The sequence below is a fragment of the Oncorhynchus masou genome, chromosome 10 (genome assembly GCF_036934945.1).
Source record: "Oncorhynchus masou masou isolate Uvic2021 chromosome 10, UVic_Omas_1.1, whole genome shotgun sequence".
NCBI lineage: Eukaryota > Metazoa > Chordata > Actinopteri > Salmoniformes > Salmonidae > Oncorhynchus > Oncorhynchus masou.
In genome coordinates, this window is record NC_088221.1 from 5,412,786 (window position 1) to 5,436,867 (window position 24,082).

General features: G+C 41.5%; 1 protein-coding gene across 1 annotated transcript in view; it reads right to left on the reverse strand.

The window, feature by feature from the left end:
• Window positions 1–24,082, reverse strand: part of LOC135547074 (melanophilin-like) — a 120,319-nt gene that overhangs the window by 42,920 nt on the left and 53,317 nt on the right. The window contains exons 4-7 of the mRNA XM_064975708.1: window positions 22,935–23,074; window positions 20,932–20,973; window positions 14,508–14,563; window positions 7,571–7,669 (exon numbers count right to left, since the gene is read on the reverse strand). Coding sequence (XP_064831780.1) covers window positions 7,571–7,669; window positions 14,508–14,563; window positions 20,932–20,973; window positions 22,935–23,074 — 337 coding nt within the window. The remainder of the gene's footprint in view (window positions 1–7,570; window positions 7,670–14,507; window positions 14,564–20,931; window positions 20,974–22,934; window positions 23,075–24,082) is intronic.

Below are 24,082 nucleotides of genomic sequence, written 5' to 3' on the forward strand. Positions count from 1 at the left end.
TGGCCGTCTAGCACGTTCGGAACAGAGAGTAAAAGGAGCAGGTTTCTGAGCACGATAGCATAGATTTAAGGCATAGTGTACAGACAAAGGTAAGGTAGGATGTGAGTACATTGGAGGTAAACCTAGGCATTCAGTAATGATGAGCGAGATATAGTCTCTAGAGACGTTTAAACCAGGTGATGTCATCGCATATGTAGGAGGTGGAACAACATGGTTGGCTAAGGCATATTGAGCAGGGCTAGAGGCTCTACAGTGAAATAAGACAGTAATCACTAACCAGGACAGTAATGAACGAGGCATATTGATATTAGAGAGTGGCATGCGTAGCCAAGTGAACATATGGGTCCAGTGAGTGGTTGGGCTGACTGGGGACACAGAGATTCAGACAGTTAGCAGGCCGATGCTAACAAGCTAACAGTTAGTAGGCCGGGGCTAAACAAGCTAGCAGTTAGCAGACTGGGGCCGGCAAGCTAGCAGTTAGCAGACTGAGGCTGGCAAGCTAGCAGTTAGCAGGGGCTAGCAGTTAGCAGATCGGGGCAAGCAAACTAGCAGCACTTTAATTATTTGTTATTTATTTGTTATTATTTGTTATTATTTGTTATTTTACTTAACTGCATTGTTGGTTAAGGGATGTAAGTAAGCATTTCACTGTAAGGTGAATGTGACAAACAACATTTGATTTGACTGGTGTGCCATCCACGTGGCCTCTGCAAGAGATTAGTCCACTCAGACAGGCGTGAATCAGAAAGGTGTCTTGTGTGCCATACTTTTTATAAATATATTAGCCACTTCTTGAATAAAAAAATATCAGTCGACCAAAAACAAAAAAATCAACCAGTTGACTAAATGGGGTCAGCCCTACCAATTAAAACCAATTAGTGTAAAAAATATCAGAATCGGGCTGCCTGTGTAAACGCAGCCAGTGTGGCTCAGCTTAAGACAATGTCGAACACACAGCAGACTGCTGAGGGGAGGACGGCTCATAATAAATGAATGAGATTTGATGTATTTGATACCATTCCACTAATTCCACTCCAGCCATTACCTCGAGCCCGTTCTCCCCAATTAAGGTGCCACAAACCTCCTGTGGTAGAACAGGCGTCTACAAACCCTGTTCCTGGTGAGCTACCCTCCTGTAGGATTTCGCTCCAACCGTTGTTGTAAGTAACCTGGTTCAGCTCATCAACCAGCTAATTGAAAACCTACAGGAAGGTTGCTTTCCAGGAACAAGGGTTTGAGAGCACTGGTTTAATACCACCATAAAATTCATATGGATCTCTTCCATAGTCCAAGTCTTTGAAATGTGTCTGCTCTCATGGATTAACATAATATATTTATATAAGCTGTACAGGGTTCCATAGCATCAAAGAGATGCTAGACATTCAGATATCCAAAGAATGTTTGTTTATTTGTCAAATTCTGAAGTGTAGTACAGGAAAGGAAGACCTAGAGTTAACTCTGCTGCAGAGGATAAGTTCATTAGAGTAGCCAGCCTCAGAAATTGCAGCGCAAATAAATGTTTCACAGAGTTCAAGTAACAGACAGACACATCTCAACATCAACTGTTCAGAGACTGCGCGAATCAGGCTTTCATAGTCAAATTTCTGCCAAAAAAACTAAAGGACAACAATAATAAGAAGAGACTTGCTTGGGCCAAGAAACGCGAACAAGAAATCTGTCCTTTTGTCTGATGAGACTAAATTTGCGATTTTGAGTTCCAACTGCCGTGTCTTTGTGAGACGCAGGGTAGCATGACGGAGGAGGTGTGATGGTATGGGGGTGCTTTTCTGGTGACAGTTTCTGTGATTTATTTGTAATTCAAGGCACACTTAACCAGCATGGCTACCACATCACTCTGCAGCGATACACCATCTGGTTTGGGCTTAGTGGGACTATCATTTGTTTTTCAACAGGACAATGACCAGGACAATGACTCCCAGGCTGAGTAAGGGCTATCTGACCAAGGAGAGTGATGGAGTGCTGCATCAGATGACCTGGCCTCCACAATCACCCAACCTCAACTCAATTGAGATGGTTTGGGATGAGTTGGACTGCAGAGTGAAGGAAAAGCAGCCAACAAGTGCTCAGCATAGGTGGGAACTCCTTCAAGACTGTTGGAAAAGCATTCCTCATGAATCTGGTTGAGAGAATGCCAAGAGTGTGAAAAGCTGTCATCAAGGCAAATGGAGGCTACTTTGAAGAATATAAAATCTAAAATATATTAAGATTTGTTTAACCTCTCTTAGGTAGGGGGCAGTATTTTGAATCTTGGATGAATGAGGTGCCCAATTTAAACTGCCTGTTACTCAGGCCCAGAAGCTAGGATATGCATATGCATAGTATTGGATAGAAACCACTCTAAAGTTTCCAATACTGTTAAAATAATGTCTGTGAGTATAACAGAACTGATATGGCAGGCGTAAACCTGAGGAAAATCCATCCAGGAATTTTTTGATGTGGGTACTTTTCTATTGAATGCCTATACAGTATCTAAATGATTATGACCCAGATTGCCATTCCTATGGCTTCCACTAGATGTCAACAGTCTTTGGACATTGTTTCAGGCTTGTGTTATGAAAAATGAGGAAGAATGAGACCATTTTCTATGTGGACTCTAGAATGAACCAGAGCGAGTTTTCTTGCATGAACGATTGCGCGCCGTTCGTTGTTTTTCCTTTCTATTGAAGGCGCTATTGTCCTGTTGAAATATTATCGATTATTTAGACTATAGAGAATCTGAGGATTAATTATAAACATCGTTTGACATGTTTTGACTAACGTTACCGGTACTATTAGGATGTATTCGTCTGCATGTCGTGACCGCCTGTGAGCCAGTGGATTACTGAACAAAACGCACCAACAAAACAGAGTTTTTGGGACATAAAGGGGGACTTTATCGAACAAAACAAACATTTATTGTGTAACAGGGTCTCTTGTGACTGCAACCATATGAAGATCATCAAAGGTAAGTGAATAATTTTATCGCTATTTCTGACGTTTGTAATTCCTTTACTTGGTTGAAAAATGTTTGTATGCTTTTGTAAGTGGGGTGCAGTCCCCAGATAATCGCATGGTATGCTTTCGCTGTAAAGCCTTTTTGAAATCTAACACAGCGACTGGATTAACAAGAAATTAATCTTTAAACTGATGTAGAACACTTGTATTTTTATGAATGTTTAATTTGACTATTTCTGTATTTTGAATTTGGCGCTCTGCAATTTCAATGGATGTTGGCCAGGTGGGACCCTACCATCCCACCTGCTCATAAGAACAATGTTTTGGTTACTACATGATTGTAACGGTTCTGTCGAAGGAGAAGCGGACCAAAATGCAGCGTGGTATTTTTGATACATGTTTAATGATGACGAAAAACACAAACGGACCGTGAAAGGCTGTATAGGTTATCTGGTGACAACAAACACAGAGACATGAACAATCAACCACGAAATACTCAAAGAATATGGCTGCCTAAATATGGTTCCCAATCAGAGACAACGATAAACACCTGCCTCTGATTGAGAACCACTCCAGACAGCCATAGACTTTGCTAGATAACCCCACTAAGCCACACACCCAACACCCCACAAAACCCCAAGACAAAACACACCACAATAAACCCATGTCACACCCTGGCCTGACCAAATAAATGAAGAAAAACACAATATATTACGACCAGGGCGTGACAATGATTCCATATGTGTTATTTCATAGTTTTCATGTCTTCACTATGAAATAGTAAAAATAAAGAAAAACCCTTAATGAGTAGGTGTCCAAACTTTTGACATCTACTCAACGAGTACCATTGAAATACTTTAAGCTAGTGAGTCCAAAGTTTCTTCAAGAATGTACTTTTCTATTTTGCTTATAAAATCCCAAATTGACAAAGTTGTAACGCGACGATTCTCTTCACTGCAGATCCCTAATCTATGGATTTCACATGACTGGCAGAGGTGCAGCCCCTTGGCAGCCAGGCCCACCAACTGAGGAGCTTTGTGAACAAGTGGTGGCGGTGGGGTGGCGGTGGGGTTATGGTATGAGCAGGCATAAGCTATGGACAATTAACACAATTGCATTTTATAGATAGCAATTTGAATGCACAAAGAGATCATGAGGTCCATTGTCATGCCATTCATCCGCCGCCATCACCTCATGTTTTAAGATGATAATGCACCCCCCCATGTCGCAAGGATCTGTACACAATTTCTGGAAGCTGAAAATGTCCAAGTTATTCCATGCCCTGCATACCCACCAGACATGTCACCCACTGAGCATGTTTGGGATCCTCTGGATAGACGTGTACGACAGCGTTTTCCAGTTCCTTCCAATATTCAGCAACTTCGCACAAACATTGAAGAGTAGTGGGACAACATTCCACAGGCCACAATCAACAGCCTGATCAACTCTATGTGAAGGAGATGTGTTGTGCTACATAAGGCAAATGTTGGTCACACCAGATACTAACTATTTTCAGATTTTTTTTAAGGTATCTGTGACCAACAGTCATGTGAAATCCATAGATTAGGGCCTAATGAATTTATTTCAATTGACTGATTTCATTACATGAACTGTAACTCAGTCAAATCTTTGAAATCGTTGCATTTATATTTTTGTTCAGTGTAGAGCACTAAGACTATCTGTTTATCCATGGATAATTCCCTCAATTACCTCGACTATCCTGTGCCCCCGCATATTGACTCTATACCGGTACACCCTGTATATAGCCCCTGTATTTAGCCTACTGTTATTTTATTGTTGATACTTAATTATTTGTTATTTTTCTTCTTTACTTTTATTTAATTTTTTATATATATATAATTTTTTTCTCCCCAGTTTATTTTAGTAAATACTTGCTTAACACATATTTTTCTAATTGTTGGTTAACCTGTTGTATTCAGCGCATGTGACAAATACAATTTGATTCGATTTGATTTGATGAAGTGTGGCACCAAAAGTCTTTGAATTCACCGAATCACATTTCAGTTTAAATCAACATACATCGAATTCTGAGATTTATGGTATTACCGGCTTAGTACACAAGGGGGCGCCAAAAACTAAAAATACCTTTGGACATCTTCCTAGAATGCTAACAAAATTAGCACGTAATATAGAATTTCAATGGAGGCTGCTAATGAGCACAAACAAAAATAAACTATTTACAGAGACAGGCAATCAAGCTCATAAAGTTTTACATATATAGGTAAGAGTTACTGAATGTCATTTTTGTTGAATTTGGACATTTACAAGCGAATGTAATCGAAAGACATTGTGCAAATTAACAAAGTTTTGAAGCAAGCTTATTTGCTCTGAAGTAGCATGTGTACACTCTGTGTCTGTCTGGAGTCCCTAGGGCAATGGGCCTGCCTGCTCTGCTTGGAGCAGATGGGGGAGGAATAGACAGGCTGAGAATGGAGAGAAAAAAAGGCAAGCAAATCAAAAGATGTCAGTGGCAGCTGTATAGATAACTAATTCAAAAGGCTTTGACTTCTCAAACACAGGAGAAAGCTTACACAATATGATGCCCCATCACCTTATTGAGTCAGTAACTTACTTAGATAACTAGCAAGTTAAACTTAGGAGTTGTGTTAATGCATAATTCTTAATTTTTCACACGGAAAAAATATAAAACGAGTAAGAAATCCATTACTGCGCTTTGTAAACGCTGATCTAAAATGCTTCTTATTGTAATTTCTGCTCTGCATCAGACTAACTTTGTGCATCTGTTGCACTTCTCCCCACTTGGATGAGAATCACGGAATGGGCATTCTGTCAGCAGACAGCTGCGCTCTGACTGGTTTTGTAGCTTTTATCTTCTACTTGGTAGGCCTACTTTTTTCTCGGTGTAGCCAGCCTACTTTTCTCTGGTAAAATTCCAGATGAACTTTAAACAAAATATTAGGACATGCAGCTGGCTACATTACTTCTATGATAAACAGAAAAATGATGGCCATGCATCGTTTTTGCAAGCTCAATTAGGCTACATGTGTGGCTGCCAGCCAAATAACTTTGCACTTCTGTTGTCATTTAATGAAAATGAATTTGTTTTCTGTCAAATGTGTTGCACTAATGTATTTTCTGTGAAAGAAAACTATAGTTGCACTTTCCTGATCAGTCTATTGAAGCAAAATACACAGCTGGACTCACCTACTCCCGCTTTCACCCTTTGTGCTATTTACAAACATATGACTGGTTCAATTGTTCTGGGGAATAAGCATCATAATGTAAAATAATGTGACAGGTGAAATGAAGAATGTGATCTACTTTATCTCCTAATGTATTGCAGAAAGTTGACACCAGGTATTTACTTAAAAAGTAGCTACAAATACAACATATTGAACAACTTCAAATAAAAACTTTTAATGTTATTGAAAAACCATCCCCTGGCTATTTCAAATACCCAGGTATATAGGCCCTGAAAATTGTCAATGACTCCAGCTACCCTAGTCATAGACTGTTCTCTCTGCTACCACATGGCAAGCAGTACCGGAGCTCCATGTCTAGGTCCAAGAGACTTCTAAACAGCTTCTACCCCCAAGCCATTAGACTCCTGAACATCTAGTCAAATGGCTACCCAGACTATTCACATTGCCCCCTCCCCTCTCCACATCACTGCCACTCTCTGCTTTCATCTATGCATAGTCACTTTAATGAACTCTATGTACATACTACCTCAACTAACCGGTGCTCCTCCACATTGACCGGCACCCCCCTGTATAATGTTATTTTTTACTGCTCCTCTTTAATTACTTGTTACTTTTATCTCTTATTCTTATCTGTATTTTTTTAAACTGCACTGTCGGTTAGGGGCTCTTAAGTAAGCACTTCACTGTAAGGTCTACTACACCTGTTATATTCGGTGCATGTGACTAATAATATTTGATTTGATATATAAGGTATACGGCCCAAGCCTATTAACAACAGTTACAATAACTAATTGACAATAAACTAAAGCAGTCAGGATATTGCACCTTCTTACAATCCCTTGTATTTACAAAGTGCAGACCTGTTGCTCACAAAATGCCACGTTAGCCCTAGCACATAAAGTCAAGTAGTTTAGATTGGTCTGGAGATATTTTGAGCCTCCCCTAGGGTATCTGGCTGGTACAATGTGATTGTTTTATTGAATCAAGCTCAAATGTGTTTCAGACTTGATAGCGCAACTCAACATTCACAGTTGAGAATTATTGTCCACTTTGAAAGCGAAACCAGAGGAACCATGCTGACTGCATGAATAAAACAATAGATATAGAAATATGGCCAATTTAATATAGTTACTGGATTAAAGTTAATGCCAAGAAAGACACTACTGTGTGTGTTTGGTTTTATTATCCTTGTGGGGACCAGAAGCCCCCACAATGAGGGTAAAACAAGTCAAATTAAAACTATTTTAGGCATAGGGATTAGGGTTACAATTAGTGTTAGGGATAGTAAAGGATAGGAAAACAAACATGTGTGTCTGTGTATGTATTTACGTATGCATTGTGTGGTTATATGGGTGTACCTTTTTATTTTTACAAGCCAGGGCTATGAGAGAGTCTAAGGGAGACAGAGGACTTTCTCTTCCAGTCAGTACCTGACAGGATTCTTGTCGAGACAGAGAGTGGGTGGAGTAGTTAAGGTCCAGACCGAAGTCGACGGGGTGCACAGTGAGCAGTCGCTTGGTCGTTTTCATCTTCAAAAGAGTAGAGATAAAGACATCATCACACATAGAACCAGGAGAGCGGAGAGGAGACAGGGAGGACACCAAAGATGGGTAAAGGCGGTGAGTAGTGGCAACTCTCCACTAATAAGAACTACTGAGACACACTCAAGAGCTCTGGTCCCCTCCAGAGCTCTTGCGGGAGCTCAAGATCGAGAACCTTATACCTGGAATGCAACCTTTCCTTTTAATGTGTACCCTAGTGGGGTTAGCATTGGTCCAATAAGCATTACCATGCTGACATGATTTTTAGGAAGATGATCCTTTTACTGAATGTGACAACAGCTGTTTGTTCTTCTTTCCAATACTGTATGAGTCAATAAGGCTCAGTTGGTAGAACACAGCACTTGCAATGCCAAGGACATGGGTTTGATAAAAGTGTTTACTAAATGATGGACATTATGCAGGCCATGCAAATGCATTTTTCCCATGGCTTTGGTTGGGCTGCCATACGTTGAATGACAATGAGGACGACGTTCCCTGAGTAAATATCACTATATGATGGAAATATCACCATAAGTTTGTTTCTGCGGTCATTTATGGGAGATGGTATCACATTTCCTTTTTTGGAATAACAAAGGATCACCATATGCTAAACTGAGGCTCTTGAAGGTTGGATTTGAGTTGTTTCAGAAATTAACAGTACATAAGCAGAAAAAAGCATTTCACCCAACTACACTGGCACATGTCTCCCTGAGTCATTCAAATGACTTGTTCTGCTCACACCACTTGAGGGTGCTCTCCCTCTCTATCTTTCCCAAGGTAACCAGAGCAGGAAATGCTGGTAAGATCATTCTAAAGTTGTGGTCATAAACATGAAAACAGAAGTATTCACTATCACTTCAATTGCAACAACAAAATTAGGTTTAAATCATAGGCTAAATGGACATGGATGAGCAAGTGTCTTTACTGACATTTTCAACCTCTCCCTGTCCGAGTCTGTAATAGCAACATGTTTTAAGCAGACCACCATAGTGCCTGTGCCCAAGAACACTTAAGGTAACCTGCCTAAAGGACTACCGACCCGTAGCACTCAAGTCTGTCGCCATGCAGTGCTTTGAAAAGCTGGTCATGGCTCACATCAACACCATCATCTCAGAAACACTAGACCCACTCCAATTTGCATACCGCCACAACAGTGCCACAGATGACACAGTCTCTATTGCACTCCACACTGCCCTTTCCCACCTGGATAGAAGGACCACCTATGTGGGAATGATGTTCATTGACTACAGCTCAGCGTTCAACACCATAGTGCCCTCAAAGCTCATCAATAAGCTAAGGAGCCTGGGACTAAACACTTCACTCTGCAACTGGATCCTGGATTTCCTGCCGGCTGCCCCAAGGTGGTAAGGGTAGGTAACAACACATCCGCCAAGCTGATCCTCAACACAGGGTCCCCTCAGGGGGGCGTGCTCAGCCCCCTCCTGTACTCCTTGTTCACTCATGATTGCATGGCCAGGCACAACTCCAACACCATCATTCATTTATCCAAGATGGCGTAGCAGTCAGACGTCTTTGTCTTGTCGTGTCCCGTGTATATATATTTTTTCTTCGTATATATTGTTTATACACTGCTCAAAAAAATAAAGGGAACACTTAAACAACACAATGTAACTCCAAGTCAATCACACTTCTGTGAAATCAAACTGTCCACTTAGGAAGCAACACAATAAATTTCACATGCTGTTGTGCAAATGGAATAGACAACAGGTGGAAATTATAGGCAATTAGCAAGACACCCCCAATAAAGGAGTGGTTCTGCAGGTGGTGACTACAGACAACTTCTCAGTTCCTATGCTTTCTGGCTGATGTTTTGGTCACTTTTGAATGTTGGCGGTGCTTTCACTCTAGTGGTAGCATGAGAAGGAGTCTACAACCCACACAAGTGGCTCTGGTAGTGCAGCTCATCCAGGATGGCACATCAATGCGAGCTGTGGCAAGAAGGTTTGCTGTGTCTGTCAGCGTAGTGTCAGGAGCATGGAGGCGCTACCAGGAGACGTGGAGGAGGCCGTAGGAGGGCAACAACCCAGCAGCAGGACCGCTACCTCCGCCTTTGTGTAAGGAGGAGCAGGAGGAGCACGGCCAGAGCCCTTCAAAATGACCTCCAGCAGGCCACAAATGTGCATGTGTCTGCTCAAACGGTCAGAAACAGACTCCACGAGGGCCCGACATCCACAGGTGGGGGCTGTGCTTACAGCCCAACACCGTGCAGGACGTTTGGCATTTGCCAGAGAACACCAAGATTGGCAAATTCGCCACTGGCGCCCTGTGCTCTTCATAGATGACAACAGGTTCACACTGAGCACATGTGACAGACGTGACAGAGTCTGGAGACGCTGTGGAGAACGTTCTGCTGCCTGCAACATCCTCCAGGGGTGGCATTTCTTTGGGGGGGCTGCACAGCCCTCCATGTCCTCGCCAGAGGTAGCCTGACTGCCATTAGGTACCGAGATGAGATCCTCAGACCCCTTGTGAGACCATATGCTGGTGCGGTTGGCCCTGGGTTCCTCCTAATGCAAGACAATGCAAGACCTCATGTGGCTGGAGTGTGTCAGTAGTTCCTGCAAGAGGAAGGCATTGATGCTATGGACTGGCCTGCCCGTTTCCCAGACCTGAATCCAATTGAGCACATCTGGGACATCATGTCTCGCTCCATCCACCAACGCCACGTTGCACCATGGAGTTGGCGGATGCTTTAGTCCAGGTCTGGGAGGAGATCCCTCAGGAGACCATCTGCCACCTCATCAGGAGCATGCCCAGGCGTTGTAGGCAGGTCATACAGGCACGTGGAGGCCACACACACTACTGAGTCTCATTTTGACTTGTTTTAAGTTGGATCAGCCTGTAGTGTATTTTTCCACTTTAATTTTGAGTGTGACTCCAAATCCAGACCTCCATGGGTTGATACATTTGATTTCCATTGATAATTTTTGTGTGATTTTGTTGTCAGCACATTCAGGTAGACCTTTTGTTCCACCTCCCACATATGTGGGGATCTCACCTGGTTTAAATGGTGTCTTTAGAGACAAAACCTCTCATCATCACTCAATGCCTTGGTTTACCTCCACTATATTCACATCCTACCATACCCTTATTTGTACATTATGCCTTGAATCTATTCCTCCACGCCCAGAAACCTGCTCCCTTAACTCTCTGTTTCCGAACGCACTAGACGACCAGTTCTTATAGCCTTTAACCGTACCCTTATCCTACTCCTCCTCTGTTCCTTTGGTGATGTAGAGGTTAATCCAGGCCCTGCAGTGCCTAACTCCATTCCCCAGGCACTCTCATTTGTTGACTTCTGTAATCGTAAAAGCCTTGGTTTAATAATTAATTATGGCTTAAAAGCAAAAACTGATCTTAGATCAGCAATCCTACACTAAGATGCTTTGTGGATATGGGCTCGCCCCCCCCCCCCCCCCCCGCTGTCCATGTGATCTTATTCATTATGATCTAAAAGACAAAACTAATCCTAGATAAGCACTCCTACTCAACACTGTAAATACGAGCCAAGGATTATTGTGTCAGCAGACAACAATGAGAGAAAGTGCTTTGTTTTGGTTATTCATTGTGATTTGGAACTAAACAACCAATCTAGACTGTCAGACAATCATAACAAAAACCAGCAGGAGACACTTCAAGGTCTCTCTCACACTTTCTCATGCACTAGACGTTTCTGGGGCTTGCGTCCCAAAAGGCAACCTATTACCTATGTAGTGCACTACTATTAACCGGGGCCCAAAGGGCTTTGGTTAAAAGAAGGGTTTTTGGGATACAACCTGGGACTCTTTAATGTGTGTCATGATCTATGACAGCCTGGTATTTATTCACCAATAATGCACTGGGCCAGCGCTGACTCTGCAATGCCTTAGCCCTGACCAGCTGCTCATCAGGGTTAAGGGTCAGCAAAAATGACCAGATATATAAATCATCTCAACTGTTAAACAACATGAAGGGGCCTCCCGAGTGGCACAGTGGTCTAAGGCAGTGCATCGAGGTGCTAGTTGTGCCACTAGAGACTCTGGGTTCGAGTCCAGGCTCTGTCGCAGCCGGCCATGACCAGGAGACCCACAATTGACCCAGCGTCATCCGGGTTAGGCCGGCAATGATGCTCTTGTCCCATCGCACACTAGTGACTCCTGTGGTGGGCCGTGCACAGTGTTTCCTCTGACACATTGTTGCAGCTGGCTTCCGGGTAAAGTGGGCATTGTGTCAAGATTGTGTCAGCTCTCAACCTTCACCTCTCCCGAGTCTGTACGGGAGTAATACCACGAAAAATAATAATATGAATGAGGATTTTTTTAAATATAAATAAAGATGAGTGATTCTATGGTTTAGATCACCTCGCTTAGGCCAATGATACAGAAGGTGCTACATAATATATATAATATTTATGCCATTTAGCAGATGCTTTTGTCCTAAGCAACTTACAGTCATGCGTGTATACTTTTTACATATGGGTTGTCCTGGGAATCAAATACACAATCCTAGCAGTGCAAGTGACATGATTTACCAACTGAGCCATACAGGACCACATAGCTTTCACATAGGACCAATTAAATTACTTATGGTTGATATAACATTTCATCCTTTCCTAAACTATGGGCTAAGGGGCTGTACAAACATGTCACTTTTTGAAGTCTGAATTCGCCTTTACTTGCACACAGGGATGCCTCAACCATAAACATGAACTAAGGTGTCTCAAACACTCAAGAAGACCTGTACAAGCAACTTAACCCTCATACTACCAGCATATTATACATACATGGATTACCAACTGGGATCATTTTGACCCCCAAGAAGAAACAATTTGAAAAAGTAACAATCATAGCCAAATATCAACTTCATTCTTATAAAAACATAATTAGAAATAATTTTATCAGAAATAAAGAATAACCAAAACAGACTTATTTTGGCTAAATTACAGTTCATTTGTATATTCTGTCAAATGAAAATGTATATTTGGGTTGGCAGGGTAGCCTAGTGGTTAGAGCGTTGGACTAGTAACCGAAAGGTTGCAAGTTCAAATCCCATATTACAAATCAACATAGGCACTAAAAAGATCATTTGATTGATTTGTAATGAAACAGCAGGGAGCAGGTCTCGACCTTCGAGCCCGAGGTCTGGCGCGCTATCGACTGTGCCGTAAAAGCATGCTCAAGTCAAGCGGCAGTGTCGATTTCTGCGCTTATAAACCCAGAGTCGTTGTACTACTCCCTCCTTTCAAAGAGAGCGTCCTCGCGCTAGCTTGCAACTCTACGTCTTACAGGAACGCTCTCACCGGCCAAGCACACGCACTGTCGTGGATGCAAGGTCCGATCCCTTCTGACACCAATGTAATGAAACAGCAGGGAGCAGGTCTCGACCTTCTTGCCCGAGGTCTGGCGCGCTATCGACTGTGCCGCAAAAGCATGCTCGAGCGGCAGAGTCGATTTCCGCGCTTATAAACCCAGGGTCATTGCACTATTATCATTTAGACTTTAGAATTGTGCCATATTTTGGGGCGGTACAACAACATTTTTAATATACTTAATTTTATTGACAAAAGTGATCCATCCATTGATCCTGAGAGGAAATTACAAAGAATATGCCTTTGTTTTCTTTATTTACTTACCCCAAAGCCAGCATTAGCATTGCTGTCATTGAAACAATGGGAGTGGTTGAGCCTATGGCAGGATGATTCAAAAAGCATGCTCAAACTAAATGTTATAGCAACCCAAATATCATATCAACAAGTTGCACATATAGAATATTGGAAGATATTTTGGGAATTCTGGTATTTATATAACATTTACCGTAGGAAAACTATTTCTCTGAGAATACACACCAATACAGCACTATGTGTACATTTAGAGGGTAGCTGGTAATTATGTCCCCAGATAAACTTAGATTCAAATAAAGGTCCTATTTACCAAATTACTATAGGCTGAATTAGGTGTTTTTGGCTGGGGACAAAATTACCCCAAAGGACTTTTCTTTCTTGTTTCTAATCCATTTGAATACAGAAACACTAAACAATGATTTAGTTTCGTTAAGAACAAGTTGATTGACAAAGTCATGAAATATTGGAAGAATCGATAAACCATCTTTGGGCTATGATAAAAAATATGCCTCTGGGGTCAAAACCCCCAGTCTGTAGTATGAGGGTTAAAATAAACATATAAAACTTATAAGACATAAAGCAGGTACTGTAGAGAAACTAGGTTTTCATTTGTGTATACATGGTACTATGTGTCAAGGTCTCCATGCTTCAGCATGGATTCCCATTGAGAAGACCCAGCCACATTTTAAATGATATACTGCTGTATGCACACCAATGAGTCACTGTTCATTTTGTGTTTGTTTTATGGATATGGAACGTACAGTATAACACAAATAAACGTTTCCCATAATTGCTCATAGGGTAAGGTTGCACATGTGTGTTCTAGCCCAGCACAAGCACAACCGACTCAACTATTCCACTATTCCTCAAGACCCTTTGTAAGTTGAATTGCAGGGCTGGAATAAAAATGTGCAACACTCAGGCACACCCGAGGACCCAAGCTAAGAAACACTGCCATAGAGGGATGTCTTCTACCCACCAACATAAACAGTCAAGGACACAATTGACTGATTAACACTATAGGGCCAACCCGAACCATACTGTGCTGGCTCTGATATGTTCTCTTACATTGTCCTTTCGCGAACAGTTTCCAGCAACTTTGGTGTATGTGAACCCAGGCCAGCCCAGTATAGTTTGGCTTGGCTCGGTAGTGTGAAAAAGGTAAGACTGTAATTCAAGAAGTCAGGAATTGAGAGTGGGCAATACCATTCTGTAGTGTCGTCCATCTGCCACGGTGTCCATGTTGTTCTCATCATAGAGATCTGATGAGGAGGGAGAAGTGTCTCGTGTGAGTTACATTTTTATTTTTTTATTCAATTCCATAAGACTTCAATTATCTCTCAAAAAGCAACTGTACGGGGCAAAACAGTGCACGTTTAAATACATTAGGTAGATGCATACACACATTACATAATAAAGTGCCTTCAGAAAGAATTCACTATTCCACAATTTGTTGTGTTACAGCCTGAATTTAATGTTAATTACATTTAGATTTGGTGTCACTAGCCTACACACAATACCCCATAATGTCAAAGTGGAATTATGTTTTTTGAGCCAATAAGTATTCAATCCCTTTGTTATTGCAAGCATGAATAAGTTCATGAATAAAGAATTTGCTTAACAAGTCACATAATAAGTGGCATGGACTCACTCCGTGTGCATTAATAGTGTTTAACATTATTTTTAAATGACTACCCCATCTCTATACCCCACACATACAATTATCTGTACGGTCCCTTAACTGAGCAGGTAATTTCAAACACAGATTCAACCACAAAGACCAGGGAGGTTTTCGTGGTAAAAGAGGTTAGTGACTTTAATAATGGGAATTGATGGGAAATGATGTAAAATATATCACGAGCCACATTAAACAATGCTACCTAATATAATGTTTACATACCCTACACTATTCATCTCATATGTATACATATATACTGTACTCTATATCATCTACTGCATCTTTATGTAATACATGTATCACTAGCCACTTTTAAATATGCCTCTTTGTTTACATACTCATCTCATATGTATATACTGTACTCGATACCATCTACTGTATCTTGCCTATGCCGCTCTGTACCATCACTCATTCATATATCTTTATGTACATATTCTTTATCCCCTTACACTTGTGTCTATAAGGTAGTAGTTTTGGAATTGTTAGCTAGATTACTTGTTGGTTATTACTGCATTGTCGGAACTAGAAGCACAAGCATTTCGCTACACTCGCATTAACATCTGCAAACCATGTGTATGTGACAAATAAAATTTGATATGATTTGATGTTTGAGCCTGTTGTCGGGACCGGCCTGCGGCATATTTTGCAGAGGACTGTTTCTGGTCGGTGTCAGACTTTTTATGCCTAAATCACGTCTGTGCGACCGAAGTAGCCCCTCTTTTAGGTACGAGCTCCGTGTCTCCATGCTCTGTCACTCTCGTCATTGTTTGTTTGTGTTGAAAATTTCCTTCTACACGGGAGGTGTGGAAGAAAGCAAAGCGTCTTCCAATTGACGAAAAATATTGCCGTAGTGTGATTTGCGACACAACAAAATAAACGATAGAGCATAATCTAAAACTATAGACATTATTCTATCATCACACAATATACATCTTCATATTGCCCAGCCCTAACGTACAGTGCCTTCAGAAAGTATTCATACCCTTGACTTATTCCACATTTTGTTGATAGATCCTCAATTCAAAATTGATTAAATATAGATTTTTTTGCGGTTTCAATCCTCTCCAGCAGCTGTTAGGAAGGATGCCTATATCTTTGTAGTGACTGGGTGTATTGATACACCATCCAAAGTGTAATTAATAACTTCATCATACTCAAAGGGATATTCAATGTCTGCTTTTTTTACCAATAGGAGCTCTTCTTTGCGAGACATTGACTACGCAAGAATCATGTGAAACAGTACAGTCGAGTGCACTAAACAAACCCCTGACTCAGACGTTGCAAGAGGCTTTTGCCCGCAGCACACCATATGGTGTCTGTGTGGGTGGACCAATTCAGTTTGTCCGTGATGTGTACGCCGAGGAACTCAAAACCCTCTCCACTACTGTCTCGTCGATGTGGATATGGGGGTGCTCCGTCTGCTGTTTCCTGAAGTCCACAATCATCTCCTTTGTTTTGTTGATGTTGAGTGTATGGTTATTTTCCTGACACCACACTCCGAGGGCCCTTACCTCCACCTTGTAGGTCGTCTCGTCGTTGTTGGTAATCAAGCCTACGACTGTAGTGTCGTCCGCAAACATGATGATTGAGTTGGAGGCGTGCATGGCCACGCAGTCGTGGGTGAACAGGGAGTACAGGAGAGGGCTCAGAACGCACCCTTGTGGGGCCCCAGTGTTGAGGATCAGCGGGGTGGAGATGTTGTTACCTACCCTCACCACCTGGGGGCGGCCCGTCAGGAAGTCCAGTACCCAGTTGCACAGGGCGGAGTCGAGACCCAGTGTCTCGAGCTTGATGACAAGTTTGGAGGGTACTATGGTGTTAAATGCTGAGCTGTAGTCGATGAACAGCATTCTCACATAGGTATTCCTCTTGTCCAGATGGGTTAGGGCAGTGTGCAGTGTGGTTGCGATTGCATCGTCTGTGGATCTATTGGGGTGGTAAGCAAATTGGAGTGGTTCTAGGGTGTCAGGTAGGGTGGAGGTGATATGGTCCTTGATAGTGGTCCGTGTCAGTGGCACTGTATTGGCCTCAAAGCGAGCAAAAAAGTTATTTAGTCTGTCTGGGAGCAAGATATCCTGGTCCATGACAGGGTTGGTTTTCTTTTTGTAATCCGTGATTGACTGTTTCTGTCGGTGCAATGCGTGAAGAAACCAGCTGGCTGCACCGACTCCGATAGAGTCTCTCGAGTGAGCCATGTTTCCGTGAAGCAAAGAACGTTACAGTCCCTGATGTCCCTCTGGAATGCTACCCTTGCTTGGATTTCATCAACCTTGTTGTCAAGAGACTGGACATTGGCGAGTAGTATGCTAGGGAGTGGTGCGTAGTGTGCCCGTCTCCGGAGCCTGACCAGCAGACCGCTTTGTTTGCCCCTTTTACGACGTTGTTGTTTTGGGTCACCGGGTGGGCTCCGATCCATTGTCCTGGGTGGAAGGCAGAACACAGGATCCGCTTCGGGAAAGTCATATTCCTGGTCGTAATGATGGTGAGTTGATGTTGCTCTTATATTGAGAAGTTCCTCCAGACTGTATGTAATGAAACCTAAGATTACCTGGGATACCAATGTAAAAAATAACACGTAAAAAAACAAAATACTGCATAGTTTCCTAGGAACGCGAAGCGAGGCGGCCATCTCTGTCGGTGCCGGAAGTTGATTTGATACGTATCGTTATCGGATATGACCTATATAGGGATATGAAATTTTGCCCATATTGTCCAGCGCTACTGTACGTAAAACAACATTATCATATTAGCAAAGACTCATTTAGCATTAGCATTTTCTTTTCTATGTTGTAGCTGTATGGTGTTTGTTTCTTTTTATAGCTCTCTAAATAGATAAGGTAATGGAAATGCAGGAGCTAAGTGAACTTTTAAGAAACACATTTCAGAGAGCAAATCATATGGTGCTTCTGTCTGCCAGCACGAAAGCAGCACAAGTAGGTAAAGTGTGAGCACACAATGTGTTTCTCAGTCTCTTTTTATGAGTGTGTTTATGAGTGACTTGCTTTGCTCAGTAACATTTTGTTCTACTGGATCCTACGCTTATTGAATCAGAGGACACAAGGAGACAGGGAGAGGAAAAGAGAGAGAGAGAGAGAGAGAGAGGAATAGAGAGAGCGAGGGAAAAATAGATGCTAAGTGGGAGAAGATTTAAGGATGAGCAGCTGCTCTGCTCAGCAAAAAAATAAACAACTAAAAACTGAAAGATAGTAAGAGTTAAGATCGTGCAAATTAAGTAATGGCTGTGCAGCAAACAAATGGCACAGTAGATGCTTAAAACACACATGCACATGCTCACACATGCTATCACACGCATGCACGTGCACACACAAAAAAATACACCAAGTTACCCTCCAATAAATTCCACAACACTCTAATTGACCTAAAACTTCCCGGACTCGAATACCTCTGTTGGCATACCAATGTGCGGTGGTGTAAAGTACTTCAGTAAAAATATTTTAAACTACTAGTTCTTTGGGGTATCTGTACTTTACTACTTACAGTTGAAGTCAGATGTTTACATACACTAAGGTTGGAGTCATTCAAACTAGTTTTTCAACCACTCCACAAATTTCTTGTTAACAAACTATAGTTTTGGCAAGTCGGTTAGGACGTCTACTTTGCGCATGACACAAGTAATTTTTCCAACAATTGTTTACAGACAGATTATTTCACTTATAATTCATATATCACAATTCCAGTGGGTCAGAAGTAAACATACACTAAGTTGACTGCCTTTTAAACAGCTTGGAAAATTCCAGAAAATGATGTCAAGGCTTTAGAAGCTTCTGATAGGCTAATTGACATCATTTGAGTCAACATACATGTGGATGTATGTAGGCCTACCTTCAAACTCAGTGCCCCTTTGCTTGACATCATGGGAAACTTAAAAGAAATCAGCCAAGACCTCATAAAAATAGACCTCCACAAGTCTGGTTCATATTTGGGAGCAATTTCCAAACGCCTGAAGGTACCACGGTCATCTGTACAAACAATAGTACGCAAGTATAAACACCATGGGACCACGCAGCCGTCATTCCGCTCAGAAAGGAGACGCGTTCTGTCTCCTAGAGATGAACGTACTTTGGTGCGAAAAGTGAAAATCAATCCCAGAACAGCAGCGAAGGACATTGTGAAGATGCTGGAGGAAACAGGTACAAAAGTATCTATATCCACAGTAAAACAAGTCCTATATCGACATAACCCGAAAGGCCTCTCAGCAAGAAAGAAGCCACTGCTCCAAAGCCATAAAAAGCCAGACTATGGTTTGCAACTGCACATGGGGACAAATATCATACTTTTTGGAGAAATGTGCTCTGGTCTGATGAAACAAAAATAGAACTGTTTGGCCATAATGACCATCGTTATGTTTGGAGGAAAAAGGGGCAGGCTTGCAAGCTGAAGAAGACCATCCCAACTGTGAAGCACGGGGGTGGCAGCATTGTGTTGTGGGGTGCTTTGCTGAAGGAGGGGCTGGTGCACATCACAAAATAGATGGCATCATGAGGTTGGAAAATTATGTGGATATATTGAAATAACATCTCAAGACATCAGTTAGGAAGTTAAAGCTTGGTCAGAAGTAGGTCTTCCAAATGGACAATGACTCCAAGCATACTTCCAAAGTTGTAGCAAAATGGCTTAAGGACAACAAAGTCAAGCGATTGGAGTGGCCATCTCAATCCCATAGAGAATTTGTGGGCAGAACTGAAAAAGCGTGTGCGAGCAAGGATGCCTACAAACCTGACTCAGGTACACCAGCTCTGTCAGGAGGAATGGGCCAAAATGCACCCAACTTATTGTGGGAAGCTTGTGGAAGGCTACACAAAGCCTTTGACCCAAGTTTAACCATTTAAAGGAAATGCTACCAAATACTAATTTAGTGTATGTACACTTCTGACCCACTGGGAATGTGATGAAATAAATAGAAGCTGAAATAAATCCTTCTCTCTACTATTATTCTGACATTTCACATTCTTAAAATAACGTGGTGATCCTAACTCACCTAAAACAGGGAATGTTTACTTGGATTAAATGTCAGGATTTGTGAAACTGTTTTTAAATGTATTTGGCTAAGGTAATGTAAACTTCCGACTTCAACTGTATATTCTTGTCAATGTTAACTTTTACTTCACTTCATTCCTAAAGAAAATATTTTACTTTTTTACTACCGGTACATTACATTTTCCATGACACCCAAAAGTTCTCGCTACATTTCAACAGGAAAATGATCCAATTCACACATTAATCAAGATAACATCCCTGGTCATCCCCACTGCCTCTGATCTGGAGGACTCACTAAAAACAAATGCTTCGTTTGTAAATGATGTCTTAGTGTTGGCGCGTCCCCCTGGCTATCTGTCAATAAAAAATAATTTTACTTTTGATAATTAAGTACATTTTAACAGTTCAATTTACTTTTCATACTTAAGTACATTTAAAACCAAATACTTTTAGACTAAAACTCAAGTAGTATTTTACTGGGTGACTTTCACTTTTTATTGATTTTTTTTATTGATTTTCTATTAAGGTATCTTTACTTTTACTCAAGTATGACAATTGAGTAATTTTTCCACCATTGCCAATGTGTCGGGGTGTGACAGGCTAACTATGTGCCAGCCAACCCAAAGGGCGCTTGGTAAGTGGCCAAGCTACAATGCCCACGGCTCTGCCTAGAGCCGCTGTCTTTTTCAATCAAATAAATGTAAATGAAGTTGTATTTAATATTTGACCTTAATCAGATTTCCATAACCAAATTGTGCTCTGGCTAGCTGGTTAATATCTATGTCTGTCAGACTGCCCTTATCTAAACGATAAAAATACATCCACTTTAAACATTACCTAATAGGTTTTAGGGTAAAATATGAGACAAGCCGTTCTTGGTAGAGTGTCTATGGAATGACACTGGACAAAGCCATTGTGCTTGATAATTGTGCAGAGACACAGAGCTCTACTTACTGTGGCTTTCGGGCATGCTGTGTGTGTCATCTTCACGAGGCTCTGGGAGGGAGAGACAGAGGGAGAAAGACTAACTATCTGAGGTAAAATCAAACAATTCAAAAGAAAGGCCCCTGACGTCATCAGTAGTGAAGGTCCTTTTAAATCAGAGATAATCTTGATGACATAACATAAAATGTAAAGATACGCTGTTGCTATAGCTGCTAAATTTCAATGTATGCTCATATGTGAAGAATGAGACTTGTACTGTGCATGTGTTAAGAAACCTTATGTAGTTTTGCTCCTCAATTGGAAAGTCTCAACATACGTTTTTGTAATAGTCTCTCTGTACACCAGAAGACAGTGGTGTGGGGATGACACCCTCTGAGCTTTGGGGGCCTCATGGACCACTGTCAGAAAGGATTGTGTGTTTGTGCACATGCACACTGTTCTGGCGTATGCAGCATGTGTGTGTGAAGCAATATGTTCACATTGGTATGTGCTTGCGTGTGGACTCTGTATAGACTGTGTATGCATCTGTTTGTATATGTATTTGTAGGTGTGGGTGTTTCTGTGTATCTTTACATGTGTACATGTACATTTGCCTAAATGTGTGTTACTAATTTAACAAAAAAGCAAAACCGGTGTCTGTTCTCTTTTGCCCTGTATCTGGCCAATTGAACCCTGCAGGATTGGATCAACCAAAGATATGACATTTCAGACACAGAGCAAGACGTGATCATGCAATCACACGGACTGCTGGACCCAGCCAACCAGCTCCCTCCTCATCCTACCCACAATCCTCCATAGTGACTTAACTCTTTTCCCTATAATTCATATTTGCATGATTTCCTTTTCCTTTAAGCAATGTCACAAACTCGTCAGGGCCAATACATCATAGGTCTCATCGTTTTAAAGATGCCTCGGGTGTTGCTAGCAGGTAAGCTCCATTGTATAGTTAACATCAGGCAAATAACATGTCAGTTTTGCTTTGATTAAACCCAATCGTCACTGCGTTAAACTTTAAACATGTCAGACAAACATACACAAAGCGTTTCATTGCTATGTCAATAAGTCTGGTAACGTAGGCAACGTCCGGAACTGACCGAGTCATATAGGGACCAACTGAGGCAACGTTTCTCTAACACTGTTGGTCAGTGGAGGATAAAATGGCATGACATTTAGACTGAATCCAGGCCTTTGTGCTCCAGTACTCTTAACACGGCTCCACACACAGTTGTAGGAAGCCAGAAAAACAGAAAAGATGGAAAAATTAAGTCCCTCTGTCCTATTTGGCAGGCAGCTCCCTGAGAAGGGCTTACTGACCGAAAAGAGAGACAGAAAGAAAAACTTATTTCCTATGATTCAGAATTCACAGAGTGGGACAAATTAGTCATGTGTATCACTCCAGTCAAGTTTGCATGTAAATCCTCCACACACCCGAAAAGCACTATGCAAAGATGGGTAAAATGTTACTTTAACAGATTACAAAAGCTTCCGTGTTAGATATCATGCAAATGTTGGATTTATAGAGTGTAAATGGTAAGTTGAGAAGGGAATTGGTTTAAAATGTGCTTTGGTGACATTTAAAATGCCTGCATAGGCTGTTATAAACACCATAATTTTATGAGTTGTGTTTACAAAAAATGACGACCAGTGATTGAAATCATTTCCGATTCCAGAGTTAACATGGTGATGGATACACCACAACACTGACATGGCCTGACATTGTAATCATTTTGGGTGATATTTTCTATACCATAGATGCAGCCTACAGTAAATACATTCCATCCACCATGACAAGAGGTTATTAACATCCAGCCACTGTATAACGCTTTTCATGTATTGTGTATTTAGAACAATAAGCTTCAGCAGATCTTGAGCAACAATAAACTCCCTACTGTACCTAGTGGGCTCTATAGCACTGCTGCCGTGTGCTACGGGGTTTCATTAGAGTTTATACAGGGGTGATGGGGTCTCCTAAGGGCTTGTTCAGGTGTGGGCATGGAACCCATAGTACCCACCTCTCAGGTCACTCTGGGAGGCGCTGAGATCGCCACTCAACCTCTTGTAGAGCGAGCGCATCACCTTGGCACTGCCAAAGCGCTTGAAACGGGAGCGCACATTCTCATGGTACCACTCCAAAGTGCCGATCTTGAGGACCCTGGAGAGAGAGAGAGAGAGAGAGAGAGAGAGAGAGAGAGAGAGAGAGAGAGAGAGAGAGAGAGAGAGAGAGAGAGACTTCAATAATGACTGGCTATACAGACAGATGGATGGACAGAGCAGGGACAGACATTGACAGATTTAATAGATAAAGACTGTAAGTTACTGTATGGCTCCAAGGTTTAAATCTGAAGCAGCTATTCTAGGAGTATGTTCTTGGTATATGTTGAGCCTTTTTTGTTGTTGTACATTAACGCATCACTATGTCAAGGGAAATATAGTATCCTTTCTAACAAAGATATCTCCATTAATAGTTTTTAAAACATACCTTATCCTGGGTATGGGCTAAGTTGAGCACGCCTACAAATGTATATACTGAATCAAATATTACCACAACCTTTTTAAAACCCATGTCTATCTTTATTTCCCAAACACAATTGAACACAATCAGAATCACATTGTCTTTTAAGCATCTTTTAACACAGGTATAAAACTTATCATAGGCTTAACACCTAACAAACACTTCTACTGTTTTAACACTTTTAACATAGGCCAGGCCATGGTGTTACCTCGTATCCCAGTGATAATGCCTTGCATTTAAACCTGGGAAGAAAACACTTCGATTTGCTCAACTTTCCATTGTCTCAAGCATTGGCTCAACTTGCCCCACAGCAAAGCTTTTTTACTATTTTAGCCTAACAAGCTACAAAGATGCACTTTCATGTTATGTTTAGGACTTCATATTGAATCTTATAGATACACCAACTGATGTATAGAACAGTTTACAAAACTACAGTATTTACTTTGGTTTACATACAAGAATCATGAAACCTGTACCCCAAATAATTCATTTGATGGTGGAAATCAGTTTTGTGGACCTAACTTGTTTACCACTTTTTCCCATGTGATTTTTTTCCTTCACAGAATGCATGAAATTATGACCTCTTCCTAAATATTTGTTCACATTATTAATTTTGTGTATAGTTTCCTAGAAACAAGGGGTGTCTCA